The sequence below is a fragment of the Pleurodeles waltl genome, chromosome 7 (genome assembly GCF_031143425.1).
Source record: "Pleurodeles waltl isolate 20211129_DDA chromosome 7, aPleWal1.hap1.20221129, whole genome shotgun sequence".
In the NCBI taxonomy this organism is placed as follows: domain Eukaryota; kingdom Metazoa; phylum Chordata; class Amphibia; order Caudata; family Salamandridae; genus Pleurodeles; species Pleurodeles waltl.
In genome coordinates, this window is record NC_090446.1 from 764,119,294 (window position 1) to 764,146,042 (window position 26,749).

Sequence of the window (26,749 nt, forward strand, 5' to 3'; positions counted from 1 at the left end):
AGTGATAACATATCCAGGGTGGAACATGAAGTTCGAACAGAACTGATGCATCACTGGTCAGCACAGAAGAGCTGCAGGGGATTCAAGAGGTGAGCAACAGGTAGATGTATCCATGGGAAGAAAAATCATTTTCAGACCTTGATAAAAAGAAGTTCAACAAATTCAAACAGGAATTGGCAAAGCCACAAGGTCTTGCCTATGCAAGAGCTACTGGCTTTGCTAATATGTTTCACCCATATTGTACACCAACATAGCTGCTATTTTGCATGGCTAAAAATTAGTGTCCTAGAGGATAGTTGGATGGAGTGCCGTAGAGTGGAATAGCAAAGAGTAGAGTGTTGTTGCGTGGAGTGACAGAGTGTCGCATATTGGAGTGTGTAATCGCATAGCGTGACAGAGTGGACTGGTGCAGAATGCATTGGCACAGAGTGTTGCAGAGTATAGTGACACTGAATTCAGCGCATACAATGCAGTGTCATTGAATGCAGTGGTGTAGATTAGAATGGTGCACAGTAGAGTGGAGTGACGCAGAGTGGTGAAGAGCAGCGTATCGCAGACCTGAGTGATGCAGCGGGCACTGGCGTAGAGCTGAGTCGCACACAGTGCAGTGGAGTAGAGTATCAGAGTGATACAGAGTATAGTGCCGTAGAGTACAGGGGATACAGCAATAACTATCTTTACAACACAACCATTACAACGCAAATGCCTTTACGACACCTTTTTGTTTTTTATCAGGCATGCCTTTATAGCGAAAATGTAAGTATAACGCAAGTGAGGTGAGTGACATTTCCCGTTCGATGGCATGTACAGCTGCACATACACATGCTGTGCATAGACTAAAAAGCAGTTCTCCTCCCAAATAAGCGGTGGTTAGCCTGTAGGAGTTTAAGTAGTTTGAAATAGTGTTTTTAGCACTCCCTGTCCAACACTGGCTTGTTGTCTAGATAAAACATCCACACAGTAATGCTTTATGAATGTATGTGGTGTGGACCAGGTGGCTGCTTTGCATATGTCTGACATTGGTATATTTCCTAAGAATGTCCTGGAGGCACCCTTTTTCCTAGTGGAATGTGTTTTTGAGTTATTTATTGCTGCCTTTTTGCTTTAGGGTAGCAGGTTTGAATACATTTTGCAATCCAACAAGCTAATCCTTGTTTTGAAATGGGATTACCTTTATGAGGTTCTCAGAAAGCAACAAAAAGCGGTTTAGTTTTCCTAAAGTCTTTTGTTCTGTCTACATAATACATTAGAACTCTTAAGATCAAGAGTGTGTAGAGCTCTTTCAGCAGTAGAGTCCGGCTGTGGAAAGAAGACTGGCAATTCCACTTTAATGTGAAAAGGTGACACCACTTTAGGCAAACATTTTGGATTTGTCCTAAGTACTACTGTGTAAAGTTCTTCTAGAGTACATGCCTGACTTTCACTTGCTCTTCTCAATGAAGTAATTGCCACTAAGAAAGCAACCTTCCATGTTAGAAATTGAATAGCGCAAGAGTGCATGGGTTTGAATGGGGGACCCATAAGTCTTGTGAGTACATTATTAAGATTCTTTGCTGGAACTGGTGGAGTTCTGGGTGGAACAATGTGTTTAAGTCCTTCCATAAATGCATTTATGACATGAACTCTACACAGAGAGGTATGTTATATGTTTTGTAGGTAGGCTGATATGGCTGTTAAATGAACCTTGATAGAGAAAAAGGCATGATTTGCTTTTTGTGAATAAGGCAAACAACACAATATCTTGCACTGATGCTTTAAGTGGATTTATATTTTTAGGTTGACAGTAGTATACAAACCGTTTCAATTTATTTGCAAAGCATGTCTGGTTGTTGGTCTATGTGCTTGTTTTAGAACGTACATACATTCTAATGGAAGCTGTAGGTATCCAAATTCTATGACTTCAGGAGCCAAATCGCTAAGTTGAGCACACTGGGATTGGGATGCCTGATCTGACCTCTGTTCCGAGTTAAAAGGTTCGGTCTGTTTGGAAGCTTGTGATGCGGTACTACTGACAGATCTAGGAGTGTCGTGTACCAGTGTTGGCATGCCCACATGGGAGCTATGAGTATCGTGGTGAGGGAAGTGTGATGCATTTTGTTGACCAGAAATGGAATTAACGGGAGAGGGGGGAAAAGCGTAAGCAAATATCCCCGACCAGATGATCCATAGAGCATTGCCGTTGGACCGAGGGTGTGGGTTTCTGGATGCAAAGTTTTGGCATTTTGCGTTTTCGCTTGTTGCGAAAGGGTCTATGTTTGGTGTTACTCACATTTGAAAGTAATATTGAACTACCTGTGGGTGAATCTCCCATTCGTGTATTTGTTGCTGCGTCCTGCTTAGAAGGTCTTCTAGCTGGTTGTGTATTCCTGGGATGTATTCTGCTGGCAGGTGAATGTGAATTGCCCATTTCCATGTTGTTTGAGCTAGAAGGGACAATTGGGATGAGTGTGTGTCCCCCTTTTTTCCAGATAATACATTGTTGTCATGTTGTCTGTTCTTATTAAGACTGTTTTGTGTAGGATCTGTGGTTGAAATGCCTTGGATGGCTAAGAAAAAGCGAATAATTCCAAGTTGTTTATGTGCTAAGTTCTTTGTATTGAGTCACATTCCCCTTGTATGGTTAGATTGTTGAGATGGGCTCCCCAACCTGTCATTGACGCATTGGGTCTTGAAATGGCAGCCCCTTCATTAAGTTGTTGTGATTCCACCATTGCAGAGATTTGTAAGTTTGGTGGTCTAGCAACACTAGATCCTGTAACCGACCCTGTGCCGGAGACCATTGTTGTGAGAGACACTGTTGCAGTGGTCTCATGTTTAGCCTCGCATTTTCTACTATTGCTATGCATGATACCATCATTCCCAAAAGTTTCATGACAAATATTACTGTGTAAGTTTGATAGATCTGCATTTGTGAAATGAGGTATTGAAAAGCCTGTATCCGTTGCGGATTTGGGTAGGCTAATGCTGAATGAGTATTTTGAACTGCGCCTAGATGAGGTTGAATTTGTGCTGGCTGAAGATGAGATTTCTGGTAATTGATTGCGAACCCTAACGTGTTCAGGTTTCTATTGTGTATTGTGTGTGTTGTTGACATTTTAGAACAGTGCTGGATTTTATTAACTAATCGTCTAGATAAGGGGAGACATGTATGTGGTTGTCTTCTGAGGTATGCCGTTACTACAGCTAGACAATTTGTAAACACTCTTGGTGCTGTTGTTACTCCAAAGGTTAGTACTTTGAATTGGTAGTGGTTGCCTGATATCACAAACCATAAATACTTGTGGTGAGCTGGATGTATGGGAATGTGGAAGTAAGCGTCTTTTAGATCTAACGCGGTCATGTAATTTTTTTTTTGTAGCAGGGGAATGACGTCCTGTAGAGTGACCATGTGAAAATGTTCTGACAGGATATATAGATTTAGAGGTCTAAGGTTGGTATAAGGAAGTAAGCGAGTATACTCCTGTCCCTTGCTGTGAGATGGGAACTATTTCTATTGCCCCCTTGAGTAAAAGAGATTGTACCTCTTGTTTTAGTAGAATAGGGTGTTCTGGAGAGAGTCTGTGAGAACGAGGGGGAATATTTGGTGGAGCGGAGACGAGCTCTAGGCAATAACCATTGTGGATAATTGAGAGTACCCATTGATCTGTGGTGATGTTTTGCCAGTGAGAATGGAATTGCTCAGTCTTCCTCCCACAGGAGACATATGGGATTGTGGAATGCTTGGGAAGTCATTGTATAGTGGGTGTGGAAGCAACCTTTGAGGCTGCAAATTCTCCTCTGGCCTTAAATATTGTCCTCTATAAGAGCCTCTAAATGACCCTCTTGGGTCGTACTGCTGTCCTTGCTTTGGATGGGAGGCGGAAGCCTCTGCAGTCTGGGTTTTAAAACCTCCCTTAAATTGCAGTTTCCGAAAGAAACACCACAATGGTGGCATATAAAGGGCTCCCATGGCTTTTGCTGTGTCAGAGTCTTTCCTGAGTTTCTCAATGGTTGTGGCCACCTCAGGTCCGAAGAGTTGCTGTTTGTTAAATGGCATATTAAGTACCACCTGTTGTATTTCCGGTTTAAAACCTGAGGACCTCAACCATGTAGTCTAATTGTGATGCTGGTATTAATTCCTCTAGCTGCAGTGTCAGCTGCATCTAGAGTAGACCTAATCTGATTATTTGTTATGGCCTGACCCTGTTACACAATTTGCTGCACCCGCTTTTGGTGTTCTTTGGGTAGGTATTGCAAGAATTCTTGCAACTCATTCCAATGTGCCCTGTCGTATCTTGCCAACAGGGTCTGGCAATTGGCCATTGTTTGACTGCTTGTGTTGCCACCCTTTTGCTCGCAGCATCAAATTTTCTGCTTTCTCTGTCAGGGGTGGAGTATCCCCCGAAGACTGATTATTGGCATGCTTCCTGGCTGCACTGACCACAATAGAATTTGGTGGTAATAATTGTGTGATGTAAATTGGATCCTGTTGGGGCAGGCTTATATTTTTTTGTCAATCCTCAGTGTTAGAACCATAGCTTTAACTGGTTCTTTAAATATTTCCTCTGCATGCCTAAGCATTCCAGGAAGCATTGGTAAACACTGGTATTGCTTATGAGTTGAGGATAGTGTATTAAAAAGAAAATCCTCTTCTAAAGGTTCTGCATGCATTTGTACCCCATGGAATGCAGCTGCCCTATATATTACTTGGTTATAAACCGTACTATCCTCGGGTGGGGATGGTCTAGTAGGATAGAGATCTGGATCATTAGATGGTATAGGATCCGAGTCGTACATGTTCCATGGGTCTACAGTGTCTCCTTGTGAATAAGTATGAGAGTGAGATGGTGAAAGTGGTGGTGATGGAGTGAGAGGTTCTGGTGAAAAAGAAAGCTGTGGTGCAGAAAGCTGAAGAGGTTTCGGCTTTTGCTTCCGCCTGAAATTTTTTGCCAGAGGTGTGGCAATATCAAGAGTCTCTTGAAATGCTAGCTTTCTTTTAGTCTGTGGCGGTGGAAAAGTATTAATTTTTCCAGTCTCTTCCTGGATTTTTATTCTTCTCTGATTGCTGTCCATAACCTCTAAAATAGGTTTAATGTCCGATTCCTCCGTTTGATGTTCAGCGATGCTTTGTGCCCGTAGAGAAATATTCAGTGAATGTTTTGGGAACCTGCTTCATTCGAGCCGAAAGTCCTGTTTCCATTGTATAGGATGAAATTTTCGGCTCTGAAGTCGGACCGAGGTGTTTCGGTTCCGAAGCAGTTGGCAGAGGTTTCGACTCCAAAGCAAAGCGTACTCTTTTCGGATCCGATGATTGTGGGCGCCGGCTCAGTTCGGAGGTTGAGGTTTGAATTTTTCGGCTCGGCCCAGACACCGAAACAGGCGTGGTAACCTGTTGGGAGTGTTTTGGCCTTTTTCGGCGCCAAACCCAAGGGTCGTTCGACGATTAGTCTTTTTCAGGTTGAACTATGGCTTGACAGCAGTGATGCACCCAAAGCCTTGCTTGATTTTTTTAAAATGGCTGTTGGGGCAGGTGTACTTACATACTGGGCTAATACTATTGGCTGGCTGTCATAGTCTGAACATTCCTCGGAGTCTGGGATCGAAACTGCAGTCTGTGCCTGCTCCTCTTCGAGGGTGCCGGTGGTAGACTGTGTGCTTGGACACCATCTCCATTCTTCATGCCCTTCGATCGCGTAGTGTTTTGTTTGAACGAAAAGACCGTCACACCTCACAGCTTTCCTCATCTGGGGAAAGGCAGAGATTACAGACCAAGTGCTGGTCGGTGTAATGAAATTTATTGTGGCATCGAGGGCAGAATCGGAATGGAGTCTGAGCCATCAGGCTATGACGCAGTAGGCCCGAACAGGCCCAATGAGGGCGTGAGCGCCCAAAAGGGCTTTTCCTTGATCCCGTCAGTACTATCGGATCGAGTGCAGAAGAAACCACATTCAAAACAATACTGACAGTATGAGAAAAGTTTGAGATAATATAGAGTTTCCGAATCAAACGTCCCGGAGCGAGAGGGAACACTTCCAAACCCAACGGCGGAAAGAAAACAATCTAACAAAGGAGTTGATGCCCTTGCGCACTATTACCTAGAGGAGGAGTCACTCGATCCCGTGACTCGATAAAATACTTTTTAGAAGAAAAACAACCTGTAACAGTCCGGGCCCAACACTAGATGGCGGTATCTATGCATAGCATGTGTATCTGTAGCTACACATGCCATTGAACATATATATATGGAAAATGTCACTTACCCAGTGTGCATCTGTTCGTGGCATGGGACACTGCAGATTCACATGCTGTGCATTATCCTGCCATCTAGTGTTGGGCTCGGAGTGTTAAAAGTTGTTTTTCTTCGAAGAAGTCTTTTCAAGTCACGAGACCGAGGGACTCCTCCCTTTCGGCTCCTTTGCGCATGGGCATCGACTCCATCGTAGATTGTTTTCCCCGCAGAGGGTGAGGTAGGAGTTGTGAATATACTAGATGTGCCCATGCAATGGAGTAGGTATGTATGTACATAATGAGTATTAAAATAATATTTATTTACAAATTTACAATTTTCATTCAACTAGTAACGGCTACAGGCTCCCGGGGAGGTGGGAGGGCGCATGTGAATCTGCAGCGTCCCATGCCACGACCAGATGTACACTGGGTAAGTGACATTTTCCGTTCGGTGGCATGTGTAGCTGCAGATACACATGCTGTGCATAGACTAATAAGCAGTAATCGCCCCAAAATGCGGTGGCTTAGCCTGTAGGAGTTGAAGTTGTCTGAAATAATGTTCTTAATACAGCCTGTCCTACTGTGGCTTGTTGTGTTGCTAACACATCTACACAGTAATGCTTAGTGAATGTATGAGGCGTAGACCAGGTTTCTGCCTTACAAATTTCTGTCCTAGGTATATTCCCCAGAAAAGCAATTGTGGCACCTTTTTTCCTAGTGGAATGTGCTCTTGGTGTAATAGGTAGATCCCTTTTTGCTTTTATATAGCAAGTTTGAATACATTTAACGATCCATCGGGCGATGCCTTGTTTGGATATAGGATTACCTGCATGAGGTTTTTGGAAGGCTACGAACAATTGTTTTGTTTTACAAAATTGTTTTGTTCTGTCAATGTAATACATTAGTGCTCTCTTTATGTCTAATGTATGTAAGGCTCTTTCGGCTACTGAGTCTGGTTGTGGAAAGAAGACTGGGAGTTCCACTGTTTGGTTTAGGTGGAATGGTGATATGACCTTTGGTAGGAATTTGGGATTTGTAAGGAGAACCACTTTATGTTTATGTATTTGTATAAAGGGTTCTTGTATAGTAAATGCTTGTATCTCACTTACTCTTCTAAGTGATGTGATAGCTATTAGAAAGGCTACTTTCCAAGTTAAGTATTGCATCTCACAAGAGTGCATGGGTTTGAATGGTGGTCCCATGAGTCGTGTTAATACAATATTAAGGTTCCATGAAGGTACTGGTGGTGTCCTTAGGGGTATGATTCTTTTTAGTCCCTCCATAAATGCTTTGATGACTGGGATTCTAAAAAGCGATGTTGTATGTGTAATCTGCAGATAGGCAGATATTGCAGTGAGATGTATTTTAATGGAAGAGAATGCTAGCTTAGACTTTTGTAAGTACAATAAGTAACTTACAATGTCCTTTGTGGAAGCATGTAGTGGTTGAATCTGATTAGTGTGGCAGTAGTAAACAAATCTTTTCCATTTGTTTGCGTAACAATGTCTTGTAGTAGGTTTTCTAGCTTGTTTAATGACCTCCATACATTCTTGTGTAAGGTCTAAATGTCCAAATTCTAAGACTTCAGGAGCCAGATTGCTAGATTGAGCGATGCTGGATTCGGGTGTCTGATCTGTTGTTTGTGTTGTGTTAACAGATCTGGTCTGTTTTGTAATTTGATGTGAGTTACTACTGATAAGTCCAGCAGTGTTGTGTACCACGGTTGGCGAGCCCATGTTGGTGCTATGAGTATTAGTTTGAGTCTGTTTTGACTTAGTTTGTTGACCAGATAAGGAATGAGTGGGAGAGGGGGAAAAGCGTAAGCAAATATACCTGACCAACTGATCCATAACGCATTGCCCTTGGATTGAGGGTGTGGGTACCTTGACGTGAAGTTTTGGCACTTTGTGTTTTCTTTTGTTGCGAATAGGTCAATTTTTGGTGTTCCCCAGCGTAGGAAGTGATTTTGTAGGATCTGGGGATGAATTTCCCATTCGTGAGTTTGCTGGTGATCTCGACTGAGATTGTCGGCTAACTGGTTCTGAATGCCTGGGATGTATTGTGCTATTAGGCGAATGTGATTGTGAATTGCCCAATGCCAATTTTTTTGTGCTAAGAGACACAGTTGTGACAAGTGTGTCCCTCCTTGTTTGTTGAGATAATACATTGTTGTCATGTTGTCGGTTTTGACAAGAATGTGTTTGTGGGCTATTAGCGGTTGAAATGCTTTCAATGCTAGAAACACTGCTAACAGCTCTAGATGATTTATATGCAGTTGCCTGTGTTGAGCGTCCCATTGTCCCTGTATACTGTGCTGGTTGAGGTGTGCTCCCCACCCTATCATGGAAGCATCTGTTGTGATCATGTATTGAGGCACAGGGTCTTGGAATGGCTGCCCTTGGTTTAAATTTATAGGATTCCACCATTGAAGCGAGGAGTGTGTTTGGGGGTCTATCAACACTAGATCTTGAAGTTGACCCTGTGCTTGTGTCCATTGTGTTGCTAGGCATTGTTGTAAGGGACGCATGTGTAGTCTTGCGTTTGGGACAATGGCTATGCATGAAGACATCATGCCTAGGAGTTTCATTACAAACCTCACTTGATAGTGTTGGTTTGGGTGCATGTTTAGTATTACATTTTGGAAGGCTTGTACCCTTTGTGGACTTGGAGTGTGTAAGGAAATGCCTCCTTGGCATGGTTACCCCCTGACTTTTTGCCTTTGCTGATGCTATGTTTTGATTTGAAAGTGTGCTGAGGCCTGCTAACCAGGCCCCAGCACCAGTGTTCTTTCCCTAACCTGTACTTTTGTTTTACACAATTGGCACACCCTGGCATCCAGGTAAGTCCCTTGTAACTGGTACCCCTGGTACCAAGGGCCCTGATGCCAGGGAAGGTCTCTAAGGGCTACAGCATATCTTATGCCACCCTGGGGATCCCTCACTCAGCAGAGACACACTGCTTGCCAGCTTGTGTGTGCTGGTGAGGACAAAACGAGTAAGTCGACATGGCACTCCCCTCAGGGTGCCATGCCAACCTCACACTGCCTATGCAGTATAGATAAGTCACCCCTCTAGCAGGCCATACAGCCCTAAGGCAGGGTGCACTATACCATGGGTGAGGGCACCAGTGCATGAGCACTGTGCCCCTACAGTGTCTAAGCCAAACCTTAGACATTGTAAGTGCAGGGTAGCCATAAGAGTATATGGTCTGGGAGTCCGTCAAACACGAACTCCACAGCACCATAATGGCTACACTGAAAACTGGGAAGTTTGGTATCAAACTTCTCAGCACAATAAATGCACACTGATGCCAGTGTGCATTTTATTGTGAAATACACCCCAGAGGGCACCTTAGAGGTGCCCCCTGAAACCTTAACCAACTACCTGTGTAGGCTGACTGGTTTTAGCAGCCTGCCACACTTGAGACATGTTGCTGGCCACATGGGGAGAGTGCCTTTGTCACTCTGTGGCTAGTAACAAAGCCTGCACTGGGTGGAGATGCTATCACCTCCCCCTTGCAGGAGCTGTAACACCTGGCGGTGAGCCTCAAAGGCTCACTCCCTTTGTTCCAGCGCCACAGGGCATTCCAGCTAGTGGAGTTGCCCGCCCCCTCCGGCCACTGCCCCACTTTTGGCGGCAAGGCCGGAGGAGATAATGAGAAAAACAAGGAGGAGTCACTGGCCAGTCAGGACAGCCCCTAAGGCACCCTGAGCTGAAGTGACTCTGACTTTTAGGAATCCTCCATCTTGCAGACGGAGGATCCCCCCAATAGGGATAGGAATGTGACCCCCTCCCCTTAGGAGGAGGCACAAAGAGGGTGTACCCATCCTCAGGGCTAGTAGCCATTGGCTACTAACCCCCCAGACCTAAACACGCCCTTAAATTTAGTATTTAAGGGCTTCCCTGAACCTAAGAACTTAGATTCCTGCAACTTAAAGAAGAAGAGGACTGCTGAGCTGAAAAACCCTGCAGAGAAGAAGAAGACACCAACTGCTTTGGCCCCAGCCCTACCGGCCTGTCTCCCTCCTTCAGAAGAAAACTGCTCCAGCGACGCTTTCCCTGGGACCAGCGACCTCTGAATCCTCAGAGGACTGCCCTGCTTCCAAAAGACCAAGAAACTCCAGAGAACAGCGGCCCTGTTCAACAAAGACTGCAACTTTGTATCCAGAGGAGCAGATTTAAAGACCCCTGCAATCCCCGCAAGAAGCGTGAGACTTGCAACACTGCACCCAGCGACCCCGACTCGACTGGTGGAGAACCAACACCTCAGGTAGGACCCTCCGGCGACTCAGAGACTGTGAGTAACCAAAGTTGTCCCCCCTGAGCCCCCACAGCGACGCCTGCAGAGGGAATCCCGAGGCTCCCCCTGACCGCGACTGCCTGACTCTAAAATCCCGACGGCTGGAAAAGACCCTGCACCCGCAGCCCCCAGCACCGGAAGGATCGGAACTCCAGTGCAGGTGTGACCCCCAGGAGGCCCTCTCCCTTGCCCAGGTGGTGGCTACCCCGAGGAGCCCCCCATCCCCCTTGCCTGCATCGCTGAAGAGACCCCTTGGTCTCTCATTGAAACCTATTGAAAACCCGAAGCGTGTTTGCACACTGCACCCGGCCGCCCCAGTGCCGCTGAGGGTGCACTTTCTGTGCTGACTTGTGTCCCCCCCGGTGCCCTACAAACCCCCCTGGTCTGCCCTCCGAAGACGCGGGTACTTACCTGCTGGCAGACTGGAACCGGGGCACCCCCTTCTCCATTGAAGCCTATGTGTTTTGGGCACCACTTTGAACTCTGCACCTGACCGGCCCTGAGCTGCTGGTGTGGTGACTTTGGGGTTGCTCTGAACCCCCAATGGTGGGCTACCTTGGACCCCAATTTGAACCCCGTAGGTGGTTTACTTACCTGCAAGAACTAACATTACTTTACCTCCCCCAGGAATTGTGAAAATTGCACTAAGTGTCCACTTTTGAAATAGCTATATGTGTTTTATGTAAAAAGTATATATGCTATTGTGATTATTCAACGTTCCTAAAGTACTTACCTGCAATACCTTTCAAATGAGATATTACATGTAGAATTTGAACCTGTGGTTCTTAAAATAAACTAAGAAAATATATTTTTCTATAACAAAACCTATTGGCCTGGAATTGTCTCGGAGTGTGTGTTCCTCATTTATTGCCTGTGTGTATGTACAACAAATGCTTAACACTACTCCTTGGATAAGCCTACTGCTCGACCACACTACCACAAAATAGAGCATTAGTATTATCTCTTTTTGCCACTATCTTACCTCTAAGGGGAACCATTGGACTCTGTGCATACTATTCCTTACTTTGAAATAGTGCATACAGAGCCAACTTCCTACAGAGTGGCAATCCCTTTTTGTGTGTTGATTGTTGCTCCTAAGTATTGTTGTATCTGACACGGTTGTAGATGTGATTTTTGGTAGTTTATAGAGAACCCTAGTTTGTGAAGGGTTTCTATGACGTATTTTGTGTGTAGAAGACACTGTTGCTGAGTGCTGGTTTTTATTAACCAATCGTCTAAGTAAGGGAATACGTGCATGTGCTGCCTCCTGATGTGAGCAGCTACTACTGCAAGGCATTTTGTGAATACCCTCAGGGCTGTTGTTATGCCGAACGGTAACACTTTGAATTGGTAATGCACGCCTTGGATTACAAACCTCAAGTATTTCCTGTGGGAAAGATGTATGGGTATGTGGAAATAAGCATCCTTGAGATCTAACGTTGACATGTAGTCCTGTTGTTTGAGCAAGGGAATCACGTCTTTAAGTGTCACCATGTGAAAATGATCTGATTTGATGTAAAGATTTAATGTTCTGAGGTCTAATATGGGTCTCAGTGTTTTGTCCTTTTTTGGAATTAGGAAATACAGGGAGTAAACACCTGTTCCTTTTTGATGGTTGGGTACTAGTTCTATTGCTTCTTTTTGTAACAATGCTTGGACTTCTAGTTGTAACAGATTTAAGTGTTGTTTGGACATGTTATGTGCTCTTGGGGCACATCTGGTGGCAAATGTAGGAATTCTATGCAATAACCATGTTGGATAATGGCTAGGACATATTCAGCACCGCCTGCTGGATTTCTGGCTTAAATCCGGAGGTCCGTAGCCATGCGTGTCTCCGAATGGTTACCGCCGTGTTTACTGTCCTGGCCGCCGTGTCTGCTGAGTCCATAGCCTACCTTATTTGGTTGTTGGAGATAGTTTGGCCCTCCCCGACAACCTGCTGGGCACGTTTCTGGAACTCTTTGGGAAGGTGTTGAATGAAATGTTGTATTTCATCCCAATGTGCCCTGTCGTATCTTGCCAGTAGAGCTTGCAAATTGGCAATTCGCCATTGATTGGCTGCCTGTGCTGCCCCCCTCTTGCCTGCTGCATCGAATTTCCGACTTTCTTTGTCGGGCGGTGGTGCGTCTCCAGAAGTTTGTGAGTTTGCCCTTTTCCGGGCTGCTCCTACTATCACCGAATCAGAAGTTAACTGTTGTGTAATGTACACAGGATCCGTAGGGGGAGGTTTATTTTTCTTCTCCACCCTAGGTGTGATGGCTCTGCTCTTGACTGGGTCTTGAAACACCTGTTTGGTGTGTTTTAACATGCCTGGTAACATTGGCAAACTTTGGTATTGGCTGTGCGTAGATGACAGGGTGTTGAACAAGAAGTCATCTTCTATGGGCTCTGCATGCAATGCTACGTTATGAAAAGTAGCTGCCCTGGAAACCACCTGCATGTAAGCAGTACTGTCCTCAGGTGGTGATGGCCTTGACGGGTAGCAATCCGGACTATTATCTGAGACCAGTGCATCATACAAATCCCATGCATCCGGGTCATCTTGGCTCATCCCTGTGTGCGTTGGTGACTGCATCATTGGGGGTGTTGCTACTGGGGACAGATGTGGCGAGTGCGGTGGCGATGGCTGTGGAGAAAACTGTGGTGGTGTTTTTTCTTTAGCCACTTTTGCTTTTGGCTGCATTTCCGCCTCATGGAATGCAAGCTTCCGCTTCATCTTTATTTTAGGAAGAGTTCTGATTTTCCCCGTGTCTTTTTGTATATGGAGCCTCCTCTGGGTATGGTCTGGCTCTCCCATGCTCAGTTCTTGTTCAAACCTGTGGCCTTGTAATTGTGTGGAAAGGCCTTGTTCGTCTGTATAGGAGCTGTGTTTCGGCTCCGAGGCTGCATGTTTCAGCACCAAAACCTTTTCGGCAGTCTTTTTCGGTTCAGAGAAAACCTTTTTGGCTTTCGGGGTGCCAATCTCTCGGTGTCGAGTCTTGTCGGAGCCGGTATCTCGGTGCAGAGTCTGTTCGGAGCCGGTATCTCGACCGGAGTCGGATGTCTTCGGCTGCTGGGAGGCCTTTTTCGGTGCCGATGTTTGGTCACTGTGTTTTCGGGTAAAGCCATGGCCTGTCGGCGGTGGCGTCCCCTTGGCCTTCATGATTTTCGAGTGAGTTTTTGCCAGGGCTGGTTTACTCACGTTTTGTTGCGTCTTCGGCTGCTCACTCTCGGACACGCCCGAGTCCGAATCTCGAATGGAGAATGTCTCCTCTTCTTCGATGTCGGTGTGTCCGGCCGGTGTCGACGCCATCTGAAGTCTTCGAGCTCTACGATCCCGCAGTGTCTTCTTGGATCGAAATGCCCGACAGGCCTCGCAAGTATCCTATGTTTTCGGGGGACAAACACAGATTACAGACCAAGTGTTGGTCTGTATAAGGATACTTAGCGTGGCAGTTGGGGCAGAAGCAGAAAGGGGTCCGTTCCATCAGCTTTGAAGATGGACGCGGTCGGGTCGACCAGGCCCTGCCGAGGAGTGGAAGCCCCGAAGGGCTGCCGGAGCCCTTCTTTCTTCGGTGTCGATGTGCTAGCACTAACCCGGTACCGAGCGCAAATAATACCGTTGAATTTTCCGATGGATAACTATCTTTTCCGAACGGAAACACAGAGCGAAGAGGAACACGTCCGAACCCGATGGCGGAAAGAAAACAATCTAAGATGGCGTCGACGCCTATGCGCAATGGAGCCAAAAGGGAGGAGTCCCTCGGTCTCGTGACTCGAAAAGACTTCTTCTAAGAAAAACAACTTGTAACACTCCGAGCCCAACACTAGATGGCAGGATAATGCACAGCATGTGTATCTGCAGCTACACATGCCATCAAACATATATATATATATGTATATATATATATATATATACACACACATATATATACACACACACATATACACACACACCCATCGTCCATGAGGAACAAAGTAGCACTCTGCAGGTTCACACAAATCCATTGTATTAATAGGCAGACACATTTCTACACAGTAGTGTCTTTCTCAATGTCACTGTACACAGGTGGGCTGTGCTGCCCAATTTGTATGTGTCCGGTCCTCCTCCCATTGGTTAATTTAGATGTTACAGTTACCAACAGGTTCACGTTCTTCCACCAGCAATTATGATGTCAGTGAGCTCTGTTAGTCTTTACTAGATGTTCAAGACTTATTAGGCACAAGTCCCACAATGCACTATTCCTGCTCTTGTACATGCTGGTAGAGGCAGTCCCACTTTATTCAATAATACAGTCCATTGAAACAAGTATGTACAAGAGCAGGAATAGTGCACTGTGAAACTTGTGCCTAATAAGGCTTGGACATCTACTAAAGACTAATGCGTGGTAGAGGTATATGTGTGGTAAGAAAATGTGAGGAAAGACATGCATAGTAAAGGCATTTGCATTGATATGTTACGTTGTTAAGGTAGTGCGTTACAATGGTATTCATGGTTCCGTCATACAATCAAGTGCAGTGGCACAGAGTGCAATTGCTTAGAGTGGAGTAGTGCAGTGTAGAGTGGCATAGAGTTCAGTGTTGCAGAGTAGAATGTCAGGGTGCACTGAGAGTGCAGTGGTTAAGAGTACAGTGGCGTAGAGTTGAGAAGCTCAGAGTAGAGAGCAGTGGCATAGAGTGCTGTGGTTCAGAGTAAATTAGAGTGCCATACAGTGGATTGGCATAGAGTGTAGATGCACAGAGATGAATGTTACAGAGTAAATTGCATTGCCGCAGAGTGCAGTGGCCGAGTGGAATGGCATGGAGTGGTGCAAAGAGCAGTGGTATAAAGTGGAGTGATGTGGATTGGTGCAGAGTAGAGTTCAGTGGTGTGGCGTGGTGTAGAGCAGGGTAGGCATGGTATGATAGCGCACTGCCATTACAGTCAACACATTTTCAATTGAAATGACCATAACATTTGCACAAACATACAGTTTTATTACTAAAAGTATACAGTGTACAAAAAAAATGTGTTAAAATGGCATCACCAAGTGTAATTATATATTTGTCTCCACAACAATTCAGAAATGACAACAACAAAAAAATGTTCACTAGTGTTCCTAATTCTGATATATTCTGAAATACTTATACTGTTCATTTAAATGTTGTGGTGTGCTAGACAAACCTCTTTCCTACACCCAGTATCCAACAAGATTGTCACAAATACTCTCACTCTGAAGCCAGAGAAAGGAAAGTAACAAGAGCCCCTGGAAGACTGCGCCTTACATTTGACCTCAGTCTTTGAATGCACAGCAAATGTGACAAGATAACAAGATTTAAAGGCCTGTTTACAGAAAGGGAGTTTGTGGAAGGAAGAAAACATGGTTTAGGCAACAGGCGGGAGGAACTGCATCTGGAGAGAATAGAAAGCCAGAAAATCAGATTTATAAACCAAAAAAACAATGGTAATTAACAGGCGGAAAGCATTCCTGGGTCAACCTTCTGAAAATTCCCAGGACATCTTTAGCAAACCAGGCAGCTGAGCTATCTGGTAAGCTGCGACCTGAAAAGAGCATTTATTGCTCGGGGAATGCAGGCTGGACTATTATCATGGTACAGAGATCATCAACATTTTAAATAAAAAGAGCTACTTATGTTCAATAAATATCATCCAGAGCTACTGAGACAAATTATTGGCGTTACAGCAGTGATAACATCAGACAAGATTCCAATAGCTGCTTTTGCATGCAGGATCTCTCTTAAACACAATGATGCCTGGTACTAAAAGGACATCAGTAATGAGACTCCCCAGTGCAGCATGAATTAGCTTATATCAACCTTAAAAACTATTTTTCTGCAAACATCAACTTGCAAATCTGTCACATTTTACTTTTAAATAGATCTTTTGCACTTATGGAACCATAGCTAATTCAACCAACCCCATGCTTTTAATTTAGAAGGCTGGGTAACACACAGGGATCAAGCCCTGGTAGGTCACTGGTCAAATGTCCTAAAAGAGGTGAGCACTAGGGAGGAGAACAGGCCATGTGAAAAACCAAAACATCTGGATCAGGAGTAAATGGTGAGGTGTGGGCTGGGGGGGGTGTTGAGTCAAAGCGGGAGTTCAAGTTAAATGCAGTCTACTAGAGAGACTTGTAAATATTATTAAGGACTGGGCAAGTAAGTGCTTTCTTGCTTCCCTTGGTGAAAGGCTGGTCCTTCTGACACTGGGAAAAACCGTGAATTAGTATCCACAGCACACAGATATCTACACTCAGTCATGTCATGTTTCACTGGAAGCAACCCAAAGAATTAACAGGTATATAATTCACTCCCATAAATAGCCACTGAGGACTCGCCATTAAATATACTTAAACATACATCTGACAAGCGTCTCAGAAAGGGGATGCCAATACAATCAACTCAGGAAACATGCTGCTCCCAGAGTAATTAACCCTTTTCTCTCCCTTTCATGTATCTCATAAATAATGACCAGGTGTCCATAACAGTGATATTCAAACAACTTAGTGGCATAGTATGCCATACCTGTGCCTCAGCGCCTAGGTTCTTCTGTGCATTAATTCTCAAAGCTAATTTCTTTGCAATCTCCAGTTTCTCAGCATTTCCACCTGTTGGGATGGGAACATTGGATGCCCCTCCTGGTGCAGCCATGTCTTTGACTCTTTTCTTTGAATTGAACATGCTCTCAATCTGTTCATCGATCTGGAAGAAGAGGTGAAAATTCTCATCATAATTACTAAAAATTATGTTTGTAAAACAAATTATTGAACTCAGAATGCACTTCTTGCACTGTTCCATAACAATAATTTCTATCACAGTGACTTACAGCAATAAGGAATCATAACATCACACAAATAGAGGGGTGTCCATTTTAATTTTCTTCTACAACAATTTGTGAAGTGGACCATTTTTATGGTTCAAACTGGAGACATAGAGGAATATTTGCTGAGCTATATAAACCATAGTTGAGTCAATATTTACTTGTAGGCTATTCAGTGTATTCACAGGACACTATGTTAAAAAACCCATCAAGATTGTTCGAGCAGAACCAAAATCTACATGGAGTTATTGTTGCCAAAATCTTCAATCTAGAGTAATGTTCTGCCTTCATATAGGTATATTAAAATGGCTTAAAGCAAGTATTGGACACTGAAAGATTCTGTATGTCTTAACTGCTAATTGAGACAATTCTTTGCCTTAATGTTACGAAAATGCATTTTGAGGAACATGGCCCTGCTCCCATCTTGTTTTTGGGCCTTCAAAAGACTACTTAAGAGGTCAAAAGTAGAATATCTTAGAGTAAGCAATTCTATTTAAAGCATGATGAATGCAAACATACTCTAGTGGGATCAAGTATTCAATCCTGAGATTTAAATATATTCAAAGACAAATGCAGACCACAGACATTACACTTACGGGATAACCTTAAGTAGGCTAGTGAATAACAAATATTAAATAATTTCTTGACCGCTACATTGCAGTTGTATAGGGACACTTTGTAGGAAGCTGGTCTGGTCTGTGGGGAGCACCTATGGTGTTATATCACCTTACAGGGAGTGCAGAATTATTAGGCAAATGAGTATTTTGACCACATCATCCTCTTTATGCATGTTGTCTTACTCCAAGCTGTATAGGCTCGAAAGCCTACTACCAATTAAGCATATTAGGTGATGTGCATCTCTGTAATGAGAAGGGGTGTGGTCTAATGACATCAACACCCTATATCAGGTGTGCATAATTATTAGGCAACTTCCTTTCCTTTGTCAAAATGGGTCAAAAGAAGGACTTGACAGGCTCAGAAAAGTCAAAAATAGTGAGATATCTTGCAGAGGGATGCAGCACTCTTAAAATTGCAAAGCTTCTGAAGCGTGATCATCGAACAATCAAGCGTTTCATTCAAAATAGTCAACAGGGTCGCAAGAAGCGTGTGGAAAAACCAAGGCGCAAAATAACTGCCCATGAACTGAGAAAAGTCAAGCGTGCAGCTGCCACGATGCCACTTGCCACCAGTTTGGCCATATTTCAGAGCTGCAACATCACTGGAGTGCCCAAAAGCACAAGGTGTGCAATACTCAGAGACATGGCCAAGGTAAGAAAGGCTGAAAGACGACCACCACTGAACAAGACACACAAGCTGAAACGTCAAGACTGGGCCAAGAAATATCTCAAGACTGATTTTTCTAAGGTTTTATGGACTGATGAAATGAGAGTGAGTCTTGATGGGCCAGATGGATGGGCCCGTGGCTGGATTGGTAAAGGGCAGAGAGCTCCAGTCCGACTCAGACGCCAGCAAGGTGGAGGTGGAGTACTGGTTTGGGCTGGTATCATCAAAGATGAGCTTGTGGGGCCTTTTCGGGTTGAGGATGGAGTCAAGCTCAACTCCCAGTCCTACTGCCAGTTCCTGGAAGACACCTTCTTCAAGCAGTGGTACAGGAAGAAGTCTGCATCCTTCAAGAAAAACATGATTTTCATGCAGGACAATGCTCCATCACACGCGTCCAAGTACTCCACAGCGTGGCTGGCAAGAAAGGGTATAAAAGAAAGAAATCTAATGACATGGCCTCCTTGTTCACCTGATCTGAACCCCATTGAGAACCTGTGGTCCATCATCAAATGTGAGATTTACAAGGAGGGAAAACAGTACACCTCTCTGAACAGTGTCTGGGAGGCTGTGGTTGCTGCTGCACGCAATGTTGATGGTGAACAGATCAAAACACTGACAGAATCCATGGATGGCAGGCTTTTGAGTGTCCTTGCAAAGAAAGGTGGCTATATTGGTCACTGATTTGTTTTTGTTTTGTTTTTGAATGTCAGAAATGTATATTTGTGAATGTTGAGATGTTATATTGGTTTCACTGGTAATGATAAATAATTGAAATGGGTATACATTTTTTTTTGTTAAGTTGCCTAATAATTATGCACAGTGATAGTCACCTGCACACACAGATATCCCCCTAACATAGCTAAAACTAAAAACAAACTAAAAACTACTTCCAAAAATATTCAGTTTTGATATTAATGAGTTTTTTGGGTTCATTGAGAACATGGTTGTTGTTCAATAATAAAATTAATCCTCAAAAATACAACTTGCCTAATAATTCTGCACTTCCTGTATACCAAGTACAGGTATCCCCTATTACTGAGGTGTAGTCAGGGTCTAGGAAGCCAGCCTCTCTAGAGGTAGCTGTGGATGAGCAGTCAAGACGTATCTAGGAGACATGCAAAGGTTATGCAATACCACTGCGGTCACACTTACAAACATGAAAGGATCACACAGTGTTACAAAAATAAAGGTACTTTATTATGGTAACACAAATATGTATAGGCAATACTCTACTAGCATGTGAGTAAACACACTATTATGTACACCTACTAGTAATCAGGAATGGGCATAGAAAGCAATAGAAAACAGTGAAATAACAGTAAACAATAGAGACCCTAGGGGAGGCCTTGCCATATATTGAAAAAATGGAATGTGAAAGGCAGACCAAACCCAGGAAGGTGGAATCTGTAGAGGGGAGCCAGAGGAACTAGGAACCACAAAAGGTAAATACCACAAGTGCCCCACGAGTACCCCCCAGCGACCAGGAGAGAAGAGGTAAGTACCTGTTTTTTCCCAAACCCACAGGTAAGCTTTGTAAAAGGACTGTGGAAGACCCAAGCAAGACTGGGAGGAACAGAAGATGGATCCTGACAGAAGAGGACCTGCAAATGAACGGGACCATGTCCAGTTCTAGTGTCCCGTTCAGGCAGGAGCCACTACTCAGCCTTCTGGAGATGCAGGAGCAGAAGAAGAGCTCCAGGAGTGATGCAGTTGATGTCCCACGCCAAAAGAAGAGTTGCAGTCAGTCAGTGGTGTGGAAAAACTACCAAAAAGCCTTGGCAAAGGCAAGAGTCACAGATGAAGAGTCACAGAGCTGCTGCGGACCAGGAATGTCCAAGGGGACACAACCCAAGGAGGGGAGTCCCAGGAGACCCTCAGCAGTGAGGAGGGTCAGAGGACGAGGAGGCAGCCCCCACAGGCAACTCACAGGCAGCAGGTACAGAAGTCACAGTGAGGCCCACTCAGCATACCTGGAGAGGAGTCCCACGTCGAAGAAGCAGCAGGCAGGAGACTGTGCTTTGCAGGGAAGAGTCCTGGAGGCCAGGGCTACAAGGAGCCTCAAGATCCCTTGGAAGACGAGCCAAAAAGCCTTGGCAGCTGCAAGAGTCGAGGGGTACTGTCCTGCAAGGAAAGGCAAAGACTCACCACCTCCCAAGTTGGATAGCTGATAGAGAGGACCACTCCAGACCACCACCTGTGTTGCAGGATCCACGCAGAGTTGCAGGACAGAGGATCCACACGGCTGGCCATCGTTGCAGTTGGTGCCTAAGGATGTAGAGAAGTGACTCCTTCACTAAAAGGGAGATTTCTTCTTGCTTCTTGGTACAGACTGAAGACTTGCCACCCTCAGAGGATACACAGCCAGGGAAATGTTTCAGTTGCTGGAAGGAGCCGGAGAAACAATGTTGCAGAGTGCAGTAGTCGCTGGAGCTGCAGATTGTAGGTTCCTATGAAGTCCAGTTGTGGTTCCAGTAGCCAAAAGTCGAAGTAAACTTTGCAGAGGAGTCCTGCTGGAATCTTGCACTTCAAATCTGAAGACCCACCCAAAAGAGAGACCCTAAATTGCCCTAAAAGGGGGAGTGGTCACCTATCAGGAGGGGGCTATGATGCCACCTAACTGACCTGGCCACTCAGATGCTCCCAGAAGCCTCTGCCCACTTTGGATTCAAGATGGCAAAATTAAGTGGCCACCTGGAGGAGCTCTGGGCACCACCCCTAGGGTGGGGGTGGTGGACAGGGGAGTGTTAACTCCCCTTTCCTTTCTTTTGCCCAGTTTCGCGCCAGAGCAGGGGCCAGGGGTCACTGGATTGGTGCAATCCGGTTTATGCAAGGAGGGCACCAAATGTGCTCTTCAAAGCATACAAGTAGCTTGGGAAGACTAACCCTCCCAATCCATGTAACATCTATTTCCAACGGGAGGGGGTGCTGCCTCCCTCTCCCAAAGTCCTTTGTTCTGCCTTCCTGGGCTTGAGCTGTTCAAGCAGTAGGAGGGCAGAAAACTAAGATGGCAGCAGCACGGGCTGCCTGAGAAAACCCTGCGAACTGGGAGCAAAGCTGGGGGTCCTCCAAGGAGCCCCCAGAGTGCATGGAATCATACAACCAATACCAGCAACAGTATTGGGGTATGATTCCGACATATGTTTGATACCAAACATGCCCAGGTTCATAGTTACCATTTTGTAGCTGGACATAGGGAGTGACATATGTCCATACATGGGTAAAATTGCTTCCCTGCACTCACAAACTCCAGGAAAACGGAGCGGGAGTTCATGGGGGCACCTCTGCTCATGCAGGGGGGTCCCCACACACAGATACTTGCACCCTGCCCTCTGGGCTAGGAGGGCCTGTCATATGGGTGACTTACAGTGACCTGTAGTGAAAGGGTGCATGCACCTTTTCACACAGGATGTAATGGCAGGCCTGCAGACACATTTTGCATGGGCTCCCATGGGAGGCATAATTCATGGTGGCCCAATGCCCTGGGTACCATATACTAGGGACTTACATAGGGGCACCAGTATGTAATTGTGGGGTGTACAAAGTCAGAACAACCAAACTCAGAGGGAGAGAGCAGTCACTGGGGTCCTGGTTAGCAGGATCCAAGTGAACACAGTCAAAACACACTGACAGGCAAAAGTGGGGGTAACCATGGCAAAAAGAGAGTACTTTCCTACACACGTCATGATCATTTCCCAATAACAAATACATTTGAGTACATACATCAACAGCTGTATCTTCATCATCAGAGTCCTGAAGTCCAAGGGCAGCTTTCTGAAGCTTTTTCCGTTCATTGGCCAACGCCTGCTCTGTCTCATCAAACTTGAATCCTTTCCCAGAGAACCCGCTACTTTTTTTGATGATCTTTCCTTCCTGCAAAGGAAAATGTTACATGTAAAATAGTAGTAAACCTGAAAACATAAGTTAAGTGTTTAGTATACCACCAAACATTCATAATTCTTAAGAATCTCTGATTGACACCAGTTATTAAATATTTTATCAACCCCCTAGAAAGTCACTATACCACACTGTATCAAAATGAACAAGTTACTTGCCTTTGGTAACATTATCTTCTGAAGGCTCTATCTAACTACAGATTTCTCACTTTTTGAATATTCCCCAAGTGTCAGACTGGATCCAGAAACTTTTCAGCAGTACCTTAAAGTGCCATCAGGTGGCGCTTTACAGATCCGCACTGATGTCGTTCAACTCTGGAAATTACGTGCAGAGCCTATTTAGGTGTCACCACTGTGCACTGTCAGTTCTGGTCTTTCGGTACCATCAGACACAAATCCAGAGTTCCCTCTGAGCCTCTGAAAGGCCCTTGCCTCAAACTTTTCTTCAGTGCGCAAGGAGTATCGCTCCCAATAATAGGTTTTTAAGTCCTGGAGGGACTGTCGCAAACAAATACCTGTGACATATTACCACCAGGTATGCCTGTGGTGTCTGGGTCAGCCCACGACTGCAGGCCCGTGACGACTACACGTCAATTAATCCGAAGGCAATTAGGGATCACGAGGCAAACCTTTATATTGCCAAGATTTAAGATTAAAGACTCCTCAACCAGGACTGCTCCAAATCGTACAATATGCAGTTAGAGTATCTACAGCAAAGAGTGCTACCAAATGTAAGTAAATTATTCTGATAGTTCTAACTGCAGATTCCTAGTCATGTGAACAGATACCAACGCAGTACCTCCCCCATGTCTGTGGAATGACTCAGACCAGGAACTACTATGAACAGAACAGAACAGCAAAGTGCCTCTCCTGTGGGAGCTGGCTTTTTAGTTGCTTAGTTAACATGTGAGCGGAAGCTTACATTGCAGCTTGGCAGATGTCCAAGACAGGCAAGTCATGCAATAGCGCAGTTATTGCAGCCTTTGCTCTCCTTGAATGAGCAGGCAGGCCTTCCGGAGGTTGTTCTAGACCAATTTGTATACCAGATTATAATGCACATAACAATCCACCTGGAGATGGTTAATTTCTGCATAGCTTTTCCTTTCTTTCCCCCGGAGAACCCCACAAAAAGCTGATTGTTCACCTAATGTTCCCTGGTGCGAATGAAGCAAAAGCGCGAAGCTCTTTTGGGTCTAGACAATGGAACCTGTCTGTCTCTTTGGATGAATGAGGCTGGGTTAAAAAAGCTGGCAGAATGATACACTGTCCTGTGTGGAAAGGTGCAACAACTTTTGGGAAAAAGTTGCTTTAGTCTTTAGTATTAACTTGCCCGGAAAGAAGCTGGTATACCGTTTCTCAACATATAGCTTGTGCAATTTGCTCACGTGACATCGTCTTTAAGATGAGCAAGCAGAGAGATGAACTCTGCATTGGCTAAAATGGAATGCACATAAGGAAAGAGAGCAGCAGACTGAGGTCCCCCAACCAAGCTATTTCAAATGATGTTGGACGAAACATGATTCAGCCCTTTAAGGAGAAACATCACAAGTGATTTAACTAACTATTGCTGATTATGTAAAGGTAGGATGGCTTAAAGAGCCGAATTAAAATCCTTTAACTGTTGCCACAGTAAGGCCCTGCTGGGCTAAAGATAGACAAACAAAATATCAGCTCACTGTGCATGTAGGAAGTTGGCTCTGTATATACTATTTCAAAGTAAGAAATAGTGTGCACAGAGTCCAAGGGTTCCCCTTAGAGGTAAGATAGTGGCAAAAGTAGATAATTCTAATGCTCTATTTTGTGGTAGTGTGGTCAAGCAGTAGGTTTATCAGAGGGTAGTGTTAAGCATTTGCTGTACACACACAGGCAATACATGAGGAACACACACTCAAGGGCTAACTCCAGGCCAATAGGTTTTTATATTGAAAAATATATTTTCTTAGTTTATTATTAAGAACCACAGTTTCAAGATTTACATCACTTTAAATGTAAGGTACTTCACTTAGATACTTTAGGAACTTTGAATGAAAACAATATCATGTACAGTCTTTGTAAAAATGGCAATAAGCTATTTTCAAAGTGGACACAGTGCACAAATCTACAGTTCCTGGGGGAGGTAACTAAAGGTTATATTAGGAGGTAAGTAAAACACTTACAAGTCTCAGTTCTGGGACACAGGCAGCCCTCTGTTGGGGGTTTAAGGCAAACCCAAAGTTACCACACCAGCAGCTCAGGGCCGGTCAGGTGCAGAGGTCAAAGAGGTGCCCAAAACACATAGGCACCTATGGAGAACAGGGGGTGCTCCGGTTCCAGTCTGCCAGCAGGTAAGTACCTGCGTCCTCGGGGGGCAGACCAGGGGGGTTTTGTAGAGCACTGGGGGGGGACACAGGTAGGCACACAAAACACACCCTCAGCGGCACAGGGGCGGCCGGGCGCAGTGTGCAAAGCAGGCGTCGGGTTTCAGGTAGGAAACAATGGAGGGACCTGGGGGTCACTCTAGCGGTGCAGGCAGGCACAGGGAGGCCTCTTGGGACAGCCACCACCTGGGCAAGGTAGAGGGTCGCCTGGGGGGGCACTCCTGCATTGAAGTTCGGTTCTTTCAGGTCCTGGGGGCTGCGGGTGCAGCCAGTGTTGGTTCCAGGCGTCGGGTCTCTTGTTACAGGCAGTCGTGGTCAGGGGGAGCCTCTGGATTCTCTCTGCAGGCGTCGCTGTGGAGGTTCAGGGGGGGTCGTCTCTGGTTACTCACGGGCTCGCAGTCGCCGGGTAGTCCTCCCTGAGGTGCTTGTTCTCTGGATCTCGAGCCGGGGGCGTCGGGTGGAGAGTGTGAAGTCCCACGCTTCCGGCGGGAAACGTGCAGTCTTGGAAAGTTGCTTCTTTGTTGCAAAGAAGTAGCTGGTTTTGAACAGGGCCGCTGTTCACAGGAGTTTCTTTGTCCTTTAGTCCAGGGCAGTCCTCTGAAGCTTCAGAGGTCGCTGGTCCCTGTCGGATGCGTCGCTGGAGCAGGTTTTCGAAGTTGGAGACAGGCCGGTAGGGCTGGGCCAAAGCAGTTGTTGTCTTCCTCCTTCTCTGCAGGCTTGTAGGTCAGCAGTCCTTCTTTCTTCAGGTTGCAGGAATCTGATTTCCTGGGATCTGGGGAGCCCCTAAATACTGAATTTAGGGGTGTGTTTAGGTCTGGGAGGGCAGTAGCCAATGGCTACTGTCCTTGAGGGTGGCTATACCCTCTTTGTGCCTCCTCCCTGTGGGGAGGGAGGCACATCCCTAATCCTATTGGGGGAATCCTCCAAACTCAAGATGGAGGATTTCTCAAGGCAGGGGTCACCTCAGCTCAGGACACCTTAGGGGCTGTCCTGACTGGTGGATGACGACTCCTTGTTTTTCTCATTATCTCCTCCAGCCTTGCCACCAAAAGTGGGGGCAGTGGCCGGAGTGGCAGGCATCTCCACTAGCCTTTGAGGCTCACCGTCAGTGTTACAGTTCCTACAGGGGGAGGTGAGAAGCACCTCCACCCAGTACAGGCTTTGTTCCTGGCCACAGAGTGACAAAGGGACTCTCCCCATGTGGCCAGCAACATGTCTGGTGTGTGGCAGGCTGGCAGAAACTGGCCAGCCTACACTAGAAGTCGGGTAGGTATTCAGGGGGCATCTCTAAGATGCCCTCTGGGTGCATGTTACAATAAATTGCACACTGGTATCAGTGTGCATTTACTGTGCTGAGAAGTTTGATACCAAACTTCCCAGTTTTCAGTGTAGCCATTATGGAACTGTGGAGTTTGTGTTTGACAAACTCCCAGACCATATACTCTTATGGCTACCCTGCACTTACAATGTCTAAGGTTTTGCTTAGACACCGAAGGGGCATAGTGCTCATGCACGTATGCCCTCACCTGTGGTATAGTGCACCCTGCCTTAGGGCTGTAAGACCTGCTAGAGGGGTGACTTACCTGCCATAGCCAGTGTGAGGTTGGCATGGCACTCTGAGGGGAGTGCCATGTCGACTTAGCCATCCACTCCCCCCCACCCCCCATCCCCCAGCGCACACAAGCTGAGTGGCAGTGTGCATGTGCTGAGTGAGGGGTCCCCAGGGTGGCATAAGACAAGTTGCAGCCCTTAGAGACCTTCCCTGGCATCGGGGCCCTTGGTACCAGGGGTACCAGTTACAAGGGACTTACCTGAGTGCCAGGGTTGGGCCAACTGTGGAGACAAAGGTACAGTTTAGGGAAAGAACACTGTTGCTGGTGCCTGGTTAGCAGGGTCCCAGCACACTTTCA

General features: G+C 45.6%; 1 protein-coding gene across 1 annotated transcript in view; it reads right to left on the bottom strand.

Annotated features, from left to right (window-relative positions):
- The window catches only part of DDX46 (DEAD-box helicase 46), a 669,293-nt gene that overhangs the window by 153,803 nt on the left and 488,741 nt on the right, over nt 1-26,749 (bottom strand). Inside the window, exons 18-19 of the mRNA XM_069199247.1 lie at nt 22,310-22,459; nt 17,011-17,187 (exon numbers count right to left, since the gene is read on the bottom strand). Coding sequence (XP_069055348.1) covers nt 17,011-17,187; nt 22,310-22,459 — 327 coding nt within the window. The remainder of the gene's footprint in view (nt 1-17,010; nt 17,188-22,309; nt 22,460-26,749) is intronic.